The following is a 13,527-nucleotide window of genomic DNA, read 5'->3' as shown; positions in this document are numbered from 1 at the left end:
TAGGAATAACTTAATTTTTAAATGCTACCTAAAATGTTTTAGCATAATTTTATATTTAAAATGTGGTTTAATCATTGTTTGTGAATTTTATTTTTCCAGCTTGTTTTCTAGAAGCATTGAATTGACCACTTACATTTATGTCTGGGAGAACTACAGGCTCATCAATTTGCCTTGGGATTCTCCATGGACTTGGTATTTGACTTTCTTAGGAGTTGATTTCGGCTACTACTGGTTCCATCGCATGGCCCATGGTAAGTTGCAAATCAAGGTTTTATTGATAATGTATTTTGAATAGTTTTGCTTATAGTAAGTATTCAGTAAATACTGAAGGAATGAATAAATGAATAACATCGTGCATTTTGTATAAAGATGAATGATAAAAGTTTAGTTTGAAGTTTAAATGGAAACAATCTGGTCATTTTTGAAAACAAAGAAATTATTGGAGATACATTTTTTCACTCCTCTTGTATATAACTTGTAAAAAAGGTGAGAAAGTGATGGTTGTAGCATTACTTTTTAATATACTGCCTTCCGTTTTTCTTATTACAACATGCTTGGTAGAGTTTGTGGACTTTTGCACTTAATATGAGACTTCACATCACAGTTATCAGTGGTCATTCAGAAGAGCCCTGGAACAGCATGGAATCCTAGCTGTCATACATAAGCTTGATTCAAGTTCTTGGCAGTAATTCCATATTGCAAATGAAAATGCAATCATCTAGGCACTAACCTTAATACATTTCAGTATTACCATAGTTTTGCAAAATTTCTCATTTAATACAAAGCCCTCTTACCTCACTGGTTCACTGAATTTGCTTTTTGGGATTCTTGGCTGTACTTTCCAAAGAAATGTTTTGTTATGAAAAGGTAAGTGGAAGAACAGGAAACAGTCTAAACCTCTCTAAGGCTAAGTAGAGGTTGGAGAAGGATTGTAAAGGTAAGGTGAGCAAGTGGTCTCTAAGGAAGAAGAAGGCATGCAAAAGCATTTCTGAAGGGAAATTGGGAAAGTGCTTAATTTTGAAAACCTACTAAAGAGTAGAACTGAACTTTTCAGTGGGTGGTTGGGTTGAGTGGGTGGGGAGGAAGGAAGGAAGAGGAAGAAATCTGGAATAATAATACAAAGTAGAGGGGAGATGGCAAGAAGAGACTCATGATCAGGATGAGTAACTGAGCAATGTGTGTAGGAGTATGGTGATCAAACATCCTTCCCAAGCGAGGATGGAGGAAGAAGAAGCAATGTAGGCAAATACTATGCTTAAAGGCAGTGAAATTTTAAATGCAAAAATTATTTTTGTTAAGTACTTTAAACATTACACATAATGAAACTATAAAGAATGTTAATTCATTAAAACAATTTGAAGGGAATGTATAAACTAGAAAAAGTTATTTATTTTGTGTGTGATAACCTTTGTCTGGGAAAATAACAGGTCAGCCTCTGACATCATTTCCTTGTGTATAAATGCAAGAGGATACTCCCAAATTGAACATGACTAGGAATAAAATATGGTCATGTAGCAAATTTTATATTTTATTTCAAAATAGTCGTTTTCTCCCTAAAATAAACCCATTGGCAAGCTTCCTCATTTTCTATGCAGCAGATGGGTAACGCAGAAAGCATTTACATTGTATTATTTAATTTCAGGAGCCTTCTAATATCACACTGTCCTGGACAGATGTGTTTGTGTGGGAAATCTGCAAATTCGCTTAATCTTTAAAAGCCCATTATAACAGGAAACAAAGAACCAACAAAATATTACCAAATATAAAACTTTAAAAAATATGTGGATTGCTAAGTGCTCTCAGGGAAGAGCAATAAAGTAAAATAATATATTAAATAAATAGAATCAAGGCTATTTGAAGTATGCTTCCCATTAGAAAATTTTGAACCAAATCCAATGGAGGCAGGCATTAAAAAAAAATCTGAAAACCTTCTGGAAAAACACTCACCACCTTCGGGCTATGAAGTCTAATCATAAGTTCAAAGACTTTTGACTTATGATGGAAAGCTCATAGGAAAAAAATAAATTAGTAGTTGAATGTGTCAACCTTCGATATGATAGTTGACTTTTAAATTGTATGTAATAACAATGTAAAATATTAAAATGGACTTCTAGAAGTCTAGAAGTACACAGGAGTAAGAAAAACTTATAATATCAAATTTCTTGAGCCTCTTGGGTAACTGAGCACATACTAATTAATTAGCCAAATGTATTTAACTGAGAAGTTTGAGGACTTCTAAAATCCTAATGTTTGTCCTATAATATAATAAGAAAAAAAGCCCTCTTTTCTCTACTTGCAATAAAATTATAAAATAAAAATGCATTCCACATTTGTTGATATGTTAAATGCTGTGAGTTTTGAAGAAATAATAGACACTTTTCGTTTTTACCTATATATAGATTATTTCTTAGTAGCCCAAATTACTGCTAGGGTTTTTGTTGTTATTGTTTTGTTAGTGTTATTTGTTTGGTTTGCACACGTACAGAATTTTCTTACATTACAGGTATGGAAAAAAGTTTATTTTCAAAAACTTGAATTCTATTTCTATTCTTATGCAAAAGAACAGTGGGATATTTGAGACTGTTATTTATTTCATTCTCTTTTCCTCTGGAATAATGAGAAATTAATCGCTCATTATTATCAACTTACAGAAAAATAAGAGCAGCACAATAATTTCTATAGAATACCTTAACATCTTTAGAAAGAAAGGGTAGAATAACAAAATTAAATAGGTGTTAAATTAAAAACAGCTTCTGGCATGCTTAGTCTCCATACAAAAGGTTGCATTATCTTTCTTTGTCTTTCCTATTAGTTATACTAAACATGTAAAAAATCCAGTAAAGATTTTTAAGGGAGCACTTAAAATGTAAAAGATTACAATTTAGAAGCAAGGATGATCCTTCCAGAGTGCTAGTCATGGACTTTATCTCATCTTGGTTATGGTTACATGAATGTATGTATCTGTAATAAATGTTGAGTTGTGTACTTAAAGTTTACAAACTCTATGCATAGTTCAAAAAAAGTTAAGTTAGTTAGTAAATAATGCCACCAATATGATTTCTTAGTGAATAGTTTGAAGTCAGAATGATATCATAGGTAACCCAATTTAGAAATAAGAACCAAGAAATTATTTGTGACTGTAAGCATAAACAGTTACTAGAGGTGGACCCTACAGACATTTCTCCTTTGCAAGCTCACTTGATGTTAGGCTTTGTCCTTTTAAAAGATTGGAGGGATATTACAGAATCAGAACAGCGGGGGTTTTGTTCCATTTGCCAGAGTGCTGTTTTTCACGTGGCACTTAGCAGATTGGTGCCAGTTAACCCTATAGGTTAAGTGTAGCCTACACCTTCTGGTAGGACCTTCTGTCTTCCAGGGGACCACATCAGAGGACTGCCTGTAATATTCTCCCTCTGGGATCTGTATATTCTAGCAAGTCTCTCTGTCACCACCAGAATCCTGTGGTGCCACAATCTCTCCAAAGATGTCTGACTCAGACTTGGTGGGGAGAGAAGGGTGGAGAATTTTCTAAATTTGTACATACCAGCTTTGTTCATTCCCTCTCAGCTCCATAGGCAGTAACTGTGCTCATAGTTGCTACTTCTATACCACTGAACTACTCCCTGTTTACATCTTTTAACTCCTTTTTTATCAGTTAATAATTCTTTACATTAACTTTTCAAATCACTGGTGTGTTTTTTGTCTCCTGATAGGACCCTGACTTATAAAGCCAGTCTTCCCACATATTCTATAGAATGGTATATTGAAGTTCACCCTGACTATATCTTTAATATCTCATTCTGAGGCATTGATTACTCATTTGGGCTATAATAAGATTTAGTTCATTTCTGAAATAAAGATGTTCATCCATAAAATTGTTATAATAAGAATCTATAAAATCCCCTCAAACTCTCATTCTTTTACTCAATAAGTAAACTGTATAGTTCAGTTTCTATTTATCTCTTTATGTATCTAAATAAGGTAAGTGATCATAATTTTTGTTTAATTACTTATATTCATTCCTATAATTTTGTTGTGATTAAGTGGGCATCTGTAGATGACTTATTAAACTTCATTTTTTCCTCTTCCTTTCTGACTTTTAACAGGGGTTGAATTTAGACCATCTTCACTTCCAGTATTGTTTAAATAAAGAAAATAAGCAGATGTATTGATTAAAATTAATTTTATTTTCTGATAGAACTGTGGTCTCTATTGAAGAAAAGGTGACTTAAATTCAGCTATGTTTGTGTTTATTTTTTAAAAAATACAAGAATATGCCTAATTTTTATAGCTTTTTGCTGTATATTTCACTCTTTATTTTAAAAATACAGTGTGATTTTATTCATATTGGATCACTGAGAGTGACACCCAGTGTGCATTGGCCTAAATTATAGTACTTCCTCTCACCTCTTCCCATGATTTTTTACTTTGTCAGTCCTTGAGTCATCATCATTCAGAATATCCATAAGGGTAGCCTTGGAATTCCCATCAATTTACTTAAGACCTCCAGTTTCTCACCATTACTTTCTATATCAACCATTTTCCTCTGAGTTCATTTTAATGAAAAATCAGTCCTATGTCTGATGCTAAACATTTTTTAAGAGAGAACTTAAAATTTATATGCGCTGAAGGATTAGCATTATTTCTCCACAGAAAGACTCATTTGAAGGAGCCCGCCTCTTAGAAATAGCTTATGTTTATCACTGGCAGTTGTGGTCACCCTTAAAACCATGGTTTGAATTTCCTTTGATGTAGTTAGATTCCAAATGTAGGTGATATATGAAAAGCACATTTGAAACAAAGATTTAGGCCATCATCCAGGTGTTGAAAATATGCCTGCATTGAGACATCAAACAAGCAAGGTCATATACCTGATAATAAAGAATAAGAGTTTCAGGAATCTCCAACAGCCTATATTTGAACATTGATACTAAAGTTGGAAATATTTCCAGGAATAGTTGGGAGTATTTGAGAATGGCTACGGTAATATTTTCCAGGGATTAAAAAAGCTGTGAAATGAGTAATCAAAATGAAATTGAAAGACAAAGAAGGAGTAAAGATTAACTCTTGATCTGCTTGTGACTCTGCTTAAGACAGAGAATGTGCCTGATTTTTTTTTTCCTTTAGTGCTAGAACTTAGTCCACTTGCCTCTCAGCAAAAAGAGCACTGAAATTTGTTTCCAGAAATATAGTCATATAACTGTATGTGCAGTTATTTACCACACATATATGGGGTTAACTTTTTTGAGATAGATTTTATTGGTTTTATTTATCTCTCAATTTTGTGGAGTTTAAATGAAAAATGCTTTAAGAGTGCATCAACAAAGTAAAAATGAATGAATGAATACACCAACATGAAGAAAGCAAGATGGAGGCTTATGTAAAGATTTATAGGTATTTAAAATGGGCAGAAGAAGGAAAAACTGAAGTTTGACCTTAAGTCAGGGTGACCTTCAGGATTGTATTGAAATGATAATTAAATATGACCTGGGAAAAGCACATTTTATCCCAAGTAATTTTGTTCAAAAGAAAAATTTAGAAAAATCTTATTGGATGTATATGACACATTAGCAAACATAAAGTTTGAGCACAGCCATGCTAGATGGTGAAAAGCAAAATTAGGTAGAATTCTATCCTCTTTCATTTAATAAACAATTTTAACTGTGACTGAATTTAATGTTACCATATTAAAATAACACAATGAGAAAAACTGCTCTGTGAATTACTAAGAAAATAAGTGAAGATTCCTGGAAATACTATCGACTAACCTAGAGACTTTTTTTTTTTTTTACAGTTATACACTTTTTATTCATGCTTTAATTTTTTCAGTAAATAATTAATGATCACCTATTGTATACTAACCCTATACTAGGCACCAGAGATAGCTTTGTTAATGACAGATCTGGCCACTGATTGTTCATTCTACTATGGATGACAAGTGTTAATAATTAGTTATAATAATAATAATAAGGGAAGTACAAAGATAATTATAGCATGAACTCTGAAACTGACAGGGGAAACAAAATTGACACTAAATTCTTATATTTCCACATTTCTGAATATATTGATCATTTTTCTCAAAGAAGTGTACATAAAAAACAAATGGGGTTCTGTTGAAAATGCATGTGATGATAGTAATAGTATTAAAAGCAATGCTAATAATTAAAAGTTAACTATTATTAAAAGCCATTGGAGAATGTTTAAAAAGCATAGATTCTGGAGTAGGTTATCTTTTCTTAAAAAAAATATTTTATTTATTTTTCATGAGAAACAGAGAGAGAGAGAGAGACAGGCAGAGGGAGAAGCAGGCTCCATGCAGGGAGCCCAAGTGGGACTCCATCCCAGGTCTCCAGGATCACGCCCTGGGCTGAAGGTGGCGCTAAACCGTTGAGCCACCCGGGCTGCCGGTGGAGTAGATTATCTTAATTCAGTTCCCAGTGTTGCCACTTACTGAGATTTGGAACAGGTTAATCTGTCTTGATTTCTTCATTTATTAAGTGAGGATAATACTGTGTACTAAATAGGGTTTTTATAAATATTTAAATGATCTAAAGGTAGGAAAGTGACTTGTACATTGTAAATACTGTTTAAGTATTATTATTATTATTGAATTAATGTTTATTACATTGCTAAGTGCTAGACTAGGTGCTTTATATTAATAATATAACATGTTATATTATTTACTTCCCAGAACAATCATATGAACTAGGCATTCAGTTGTTCATCAGGTATTAAGTGAGGAACTACTATATACTAGGAATTCTAATTCTAATAGTGAAAACATAAATGCCACTGTCTTTGTGAAGTGTGCATTCTAATAGAAAAGGAAATCCGGATATAAAACATATGTAATATTATGCCAGATAGTGAGGAGTGCTGTTGGGATAGAGGGAGAAGGATACAGGAGTCTAGTAAGTCCTCTATTGGAACTCATAGAGGTAATAGGTGGCATTTTAATAGAAACTTTAATGGGGTAAAGAATGCATCCTAGGAATGTCTGAGGAAAGAGCTTTCTACACAGAGGAATCTGCTGGTTCAAAGTACCCAAGGAGAGAATGTGCTGGACAAATTTGAGAAATATCAAGAAACTGTACTGGGGAACTGGAGGAAAGAGACTGAGGAAGTTAGTCAGGATTCTGGTCATATAGGATCCTGTAGACTGGCAATATCAAAAGGAAAGTCAATTCTCAGCTACTCTCCCCACTTTACCTTGCTGCCTATTTATCATAGATGTAGTATAAAGGCAGGAAGATTTTTAGGAGAGGAGTAACATTTATTTATTAATTTAATAAATACTCATCAAAAACCTTCTTCATGCTTTCACTTTCATTGGCATATGTGATACTCAAACAAAAGCCAAAACAGTCTTATGTAGGTTACTAATATAATGTCAGGATGTGATATGTGCAGTAAAACTAATAAGGCAGGTTAGAAGAAATAGAAAGTGTCATATAGGTTTGAGCATTAAAATTTTATATAGAATGATCCATAATATTTGTCTGATAGAGTGACTTTTAAGCACAGACTTAAAGCTCTTTAAGAATATAATTCATGTGGGATCCCTGGGTGGCTCAGCGGTTTAGCGCCTGCCTTTGGCCCAGGGCACGATCCTGGAGTCCCGGGATCGAGTCCCGCATCAGACTCCCTGTGTGGAGCCTGCTTCTCCCTCTGCCTGTGTCTCTGCTTCTCTCTCTCTCTCTCTCTCTCTCTCTCTCTCTGTGTCTCTTATGAATAAATAAACAAAATCTTAAAAAAAAAGAATATAATTCATGTGATTCTGGGGAGAGCACCAGGCAGATACGATAGCAAGTGCAAAGGCTCTGAGGCAGAGAAATCATGGGCCTTTTGAGTAAATGGAAGGAGATCATTGTGTCTGGAGCTACATGGTAGAGGATTAAAGTTGCAAGAAATGAAGGGCATCACAAATGTGAGGCAGTTAAGGCAGATCATGCAAGAACTCATAAACTATTATAAAGACATGGATTTTACTCAGTGTGAACTGAGAAGTCACAATAAGATTTGCCTTTTATTTTTTTAAAAGGTTTTATTTATTTATATTAGAGAGAGAGAGAACACGTGAGCAGAAGGGAGGAGCAGAAGGAGAGGGAGAAGCAGACTCCCCTCTGAGCAAGGAGCCCCATGTGGGGCTTGATCCCAGGACCCTGAGATCATGACCTGAGCGAAGGCAGACACTTAACTGACTGAGCTACCCAGGCACCCTGGATTTATCATTTAAAATTATTCTTCTATTTCAATGAATTTGAAACTTTCTATATCAATTCACCATTAAGTTTCTTACTCTATTTTGGTATTATTTATTTAATTTAGAAAAATTCTGTTTCATCCTAGCTAATGCTATAACTGGAAATGGAAATACAAGGTATGCAATTGAGAAGGAAGAAATGAAATTGTCTTTGTTTGCAGATGGCTTTATTGTATATGTAGAAAATCCAAAAGAATCAACAATAACATGGGGCACCTGGGTGGCTTGGTGGTTGGGCATCTGCCTTTGGCTCAGGGCGTGATCCCAGTCCTGGGATTGGGTCCCATGTCGGGCTCCCTGCGAGGAGCCTGCTTCTCCCTCTGCCTATGTCTCTGCTTCTCTCTGTATGTCTCTCATGAATGAATAAATAAAATCTTTAAAAACAAACAATAAGAAGACTATAACAATAAGAATCCTGGAACTAATAAGCAATTATAATAAGGTTGCAGGATGTAAGGTTAATATAAAAGAGTCAATAGATTTTTTATAATGGCAATGCATAATTGGAATTTGAAATTAAAAACATAATACCATCGGGGCACCTGGGTGGCTCAGCTAAGTGTCCAACTCTTAATTTCAGCTCAGATCATGATTTTATGGTTGTGAGTTGTAGCCCCATGTCAGGCTCTGCACTGGGTGTGGAGCCTGCTTAATATTCTCTCTCTCTCTCTCTCTCTCTCCTTCTGCCCCTCCCCTCCAACTGTGCTCTTTTTCTAAAAACAAACACCCATTTATATTAGTATCAAAAAAATAATATTAATTAATAATATTGAAGGAAAATAAAAAGTTGAGGTCTGACACTACTTAAAGACTTACTACAATGCTACAGTAACCAAGACAGTGTGGTATTGGTGAAAGAATAGATGGATAGATCACTGGAACAAAATACAGAGTGTAAAAATAGATTCACATAAATATAGTCAGCTGATGTCTGCCAAAGGAGCAAAGGGAATACAGTGGAGTCAGGACAGTCTTTTCAATACATAGTGCCAGAACAATTGGACATTCATATGCAAAAAATTGAATCTAGACACAGACTCTGAATTCACAAAAATTCATTCCAAATATATCGTAGACCTAAATGTAAAGTGCAAAACTCTAAAATTACTAGATGGTATCTCCTAGAAGATAATTAGGAGAAAACCTAGATGACCTTGGATATGTCAAGGATTTGTTTTATATGATAGAAAGGCTTTATCTATGAAAGATTTGGCAAGCTGGACTTTATTAAAATTAAAAACTTCTGTTCTGTGAAAGACAATGTCAAGAGAGTGAGAAGAGAAGCCAGGCTGGAAGAAAACATTGGCAAAAGACACATTTGATGTGGGACTATTCTCCAAAATACACAAAGAACTCTTAAAAGTCAACCATAAGAGAACAATGACCAAAGTGAAAAATGGGCCCTTCACCTTTACAGACACCTCACCGAAGAATATGTACGGATGTCAAATAAGCATATGAAAAGATGCTATGGATCGCCTGGGTGGCTCAGTAGTTTAGTGCCTGCCTTCACCCAGAGCATGATCCTGGAGTCCGGGGATGAAGTCCTATGTCAGGCTCCCTGAATGGAGTCTGCTTCTCCCTCTGCCTGTGTCTCTGCCTCTCTCTCTGTGTCTCTCATGAATAAATAAATAAAATCTAAAAAAAAAAAAAAAAAGAAAAGAAAAGATGTTGCACATCATCTAATCAGGGAAATGCAAATTATTGAATAGTGAGATGCCACTACACACTGTTATAATGTCCCAAATCTAGAACATTCATAACACCACATACTGGCCAGGTTGTGGAACAACAGAGATTCTCATGATTGCTGATGGAATGCAAAATGGTATAGCCATTTTGGAATATAATTTGTCAGTTTCTTACAAAACTAAACATACTCTACCTAAATGATCCAGCAGTTGGATTCCTTGGTATTTACATAAAGGATGTGAAAAATCATGTTCACAGAAAAACTTATACATAGATGTTTATAGCAACATTATTCAAATGTGCCAAAGCCTAGAAGCAATCAAAAAGTTATTCAGTAGTTGAAAGGATACATAAGCTGTGGTGCATCTAGATGATGGAATATTATTCAGCACTGGACAGAAAAGAGCTATCAAGCCATAAAAGACATGGGGGAAACAAATACATATTACTAAGTGAAAGAGTCCAATATAAAAAGTCTACATACTTTATAGACAATCTGAAATAGTCAAAACTATGACGACAGTGAATAGCTCAGTGGTTACCAGAATTCAGGGGGAATAGTGGGGTGGGTAGGTGGGACACAGAATTTTTAGTAAAATACTCTGTATGATGTCACAATGAAGGATTTATATCATTATACATTTACCCAGATTTATACATTTTTATCACCAATATTGAGCCCTATTGTAAGTTATGCAATTTGGAAGAATTTGTCAATATACGTTCCTCAGTTGCACCAAATGAATCATTCTGGTGAGGGAAGTTGATAAGGGGAAGGGTATTGATGTGTGAGGGCTGAGGGTACATAGGACATCTCTGTACCTTCCTCTTAATTTTTGCTGTGAACTTACAGCTACTCTAAAAAATGAAGTCTTTAATTCTATTTCCAATGCAATGGACTGATTCTTTGTTATTTTTAGAAATATATTAACTACTTGAAACATAAATCTATTATTTTGAAGTTCCTTCATTAATCCTTATAGATATCTTCCCAAATTTAATTATACCTTTTGTTTGGTGCCTCAGCATTTTTCACACTCCAGAGTAGTGCACTATAGAATAATATGTGGCAATCACCAGGGAAGATGGTGGAGCAGAAGGATCCTCTGCTCACCTCATCCCACAGATAGAACTACACCCACATCGGTGTAAATAACAGAATAACAAGCCAAAGACTGGCAGAGCAGACTCTTCACAACTAAATGTAGAGAAGAAGGGGAGCCAAAGGGGCCACAGAACTATTTGCAAGAAGGAGGCACACAAGGGGTGTGGAAAAGAGAGAGGAGCAGACCACTGCACTACGCACCCCGACACTGAAGATGAATCCCCATAACATTTGTGTTAGAAAACTAAAGAGGCCTGATTTTGCAAGTTCTTACAATCATTGGGGCTTAAGAGCTGGAACTTAAAATCAGGAGCTTGGCTCTGGGAGAGCTTGAGGGCAATAGGAAACCGAGTCTCCATCTTTAGCCAGCACAACCAACAGCCCCACTGAGAACAGCGTAAAAACAGCAGTTGAGCAATACCTGGGGTATATGAGAAGATTTATTTACTAATTTCAGAGCATGTGTTGAAGGGGCAGGGATCTTTTGAAGATTTCTCCAAGAACAAAAGACTTAGTGGGTGCCATTTCCCTCCCTCACCTCAGCCCAGATACATGGACACCTGTAGGAACTGCACAGGGCAACACTCTCCACCTAGCTACCTAACAGCACATGCCACGCATGCATGCTTCTTTAGATCATTCAAATGAAGTGGAAAGAAAGCCAGGGTAGCAATACTTATATTGGACAATGTTGACTTTAAAACAAAGACATAACAAGAGACAAAAAAGTATACTCGCATAATCATAAAACAAACAATCCAGCAAGAAAGTATAGCAATTGTAAACATTTATGCTCCCAACATAGGAGCACCTAAATACATAAAGCATCTAATAATAAACATAAAGGAAGTAATCAATAGTAATATGATAATAGCAGGGGACTTTAAAACCCCACTTATATCAATGGGTAGGTTATCCAAACAGAAAATCAACAAAGAAACAATATCTTTGAATGACACATTGGACCAGATGGATCTAACAGACATAGAGCATTCCATCCTAAAATAGCAGAATACACGTTCTTTACAAGCACGCTTGGAATATTCTCCAGAATAGATCACATATTAGGCTCAACAAGTTAAAAAAAAAAAGAAACTGAAGTCATACCAGGCATCTTTTCCAACCACAATGTTATGAAACTAGAAATCAACCACAAGAAAAAATCTGGAAGAAACACAAAGGCATGAGGTTCAATAACATGGTACTAAATAATGAATGGATCAACCAAGAAATCAAAGAGGATATAAAAAAATTCATGGAGACAATTAAAAATGAAAACACAATGATCCAAAATGTTTTTCACGCAGCAGAAGTTGTTCTAAGAGAGTTTATAGCAATATGGGCCTACCTCAAGAAGCAAGAAAATTGTCAGATAAATAATCTAACCTTACACCTAAAGGAGCTAGAAAAGAGCAAACAAAACCCAAAACCAGTAGAAGGAAGGGAATAATAAAGATTAGAGCAGAAATAAAATAGAAATTAAAGACAAAGCAAAACAAGAGAACAGATCAATGAAACCAGGAGCTGATTCTTTGAAAAGATCCACAAAGTCAATAAACATTTAGCCAGACTCATCAAAAACAAAAACAAAAAAACAAAAAACAAAACATAACAAAGAGGGAGAGAGAGAGAGAGCACTTAAATAAACAAAATCATAAATGAAAGAGGAGCAATAACAACCAACATCACAGAAATACAAAGGATTGTAAGAAAATATGATGAAAAATTATATGTCCACAAGCTGGACTACCTATAAGTAATAAAGAAATTCTTAGAAACATATAATCTCCCAAAATTGAATAAGGAAGAAATAGAAAATTTGAACAGAATGATTGCCTGCATTGAAATGGAATCAGTAATCAAAAAACTCCCAACAGGGGCACCTGGGTGGCTCAGTGGTTGAGTGTCTGTCTTTGGCTCAGGTTGTGATTCTGAGGTCCTGAGATTGAGTCTGCTTCTCTTTCTGCCTATGTCTCTGCCTCTCTTTCTCTCTATGTCCCTCTCTGTCTCTCATGAATAAATAAATAAATAAATTTATTTATTTATTTTTTATTTATTAATAAATAAAATCTTAAAAAAAAAAACCTCCCAACAAACAAAGATACATGACCAGATAGCTTCACAGGTGAATTATTTCAAACATATAAAGAAAAATTAATACCTATCCTTCTGAAACTATTCCAAAAAGTAGAACAAGAGGAAAGCTTCCAAATTCATTCTGTGAGACCAATATTACCTTGATATCAAAACCAGATAAAGACACTACAAAAAAGAGAACTACAGGCCAATATCTCTGATGAACACAGATGCAAAAATCCTCAACAAAATATTAGCAAACCAAATCCAACAGTATATTAAAAAGAATCATTCACCACAATCAAGTGGAATTTATTCCTGGGATGCATGGGTAGTTCAACATTCACAAATCAATCAACATGATGCATTACATCAAGTAGAGAAGGATAAA

The 13,527-nt window shown here is 34.8% G+C and overlaps 1 protein-coding gene across 4 annotated transcripts in view; it reads left to right on the top strand.

Annotated features, from left to right (window-relative positions):
• The window catches only part of AGMO (alkylglycerol monooxygenase), a 344,572-nt gene that overhangs the window by 14,043 nt on the left and 317,002 nt on the right, over nucleotides 1–13,527 (top strand). For all 4 annotated transcript variants that reach the window (XM_038556987.1, XM_038556984.1, XM_038556986.1 and 1 more), the window contains exon 3: nucleotides 100–251. In XM_038556987.1, coding sequence (XP_038412915.1) covers nucleotides 100–251 — 152 coding nt within the window. The remainder of the gene's footprint in view (nucleotides 1–99; nucleotides 252–13,527) is intronic.

The sequence above is a fragment of the Canis lupus genome, chromosome 14 (genome assembly GCF_011100685.1).
Source record: "Canis lupus familiaris isolate Mischka breed German Shepherd chromosome 14, alternate assembly UU_Cfam_GSD_1.0, whole genome shotgun sequence".
NCBI classification, from domain to species: domain Eukaryota; kingdom Metazoa; phylum Chordata; class Mammalia; order Carnivora; family Canidae; genus Canis; species Canis lupus.
The sequence above is the reverse complement of the archived record's forward strand: the minus strand, read 5'-3'. Positions and strand labels throughout refer to the sequence as shown.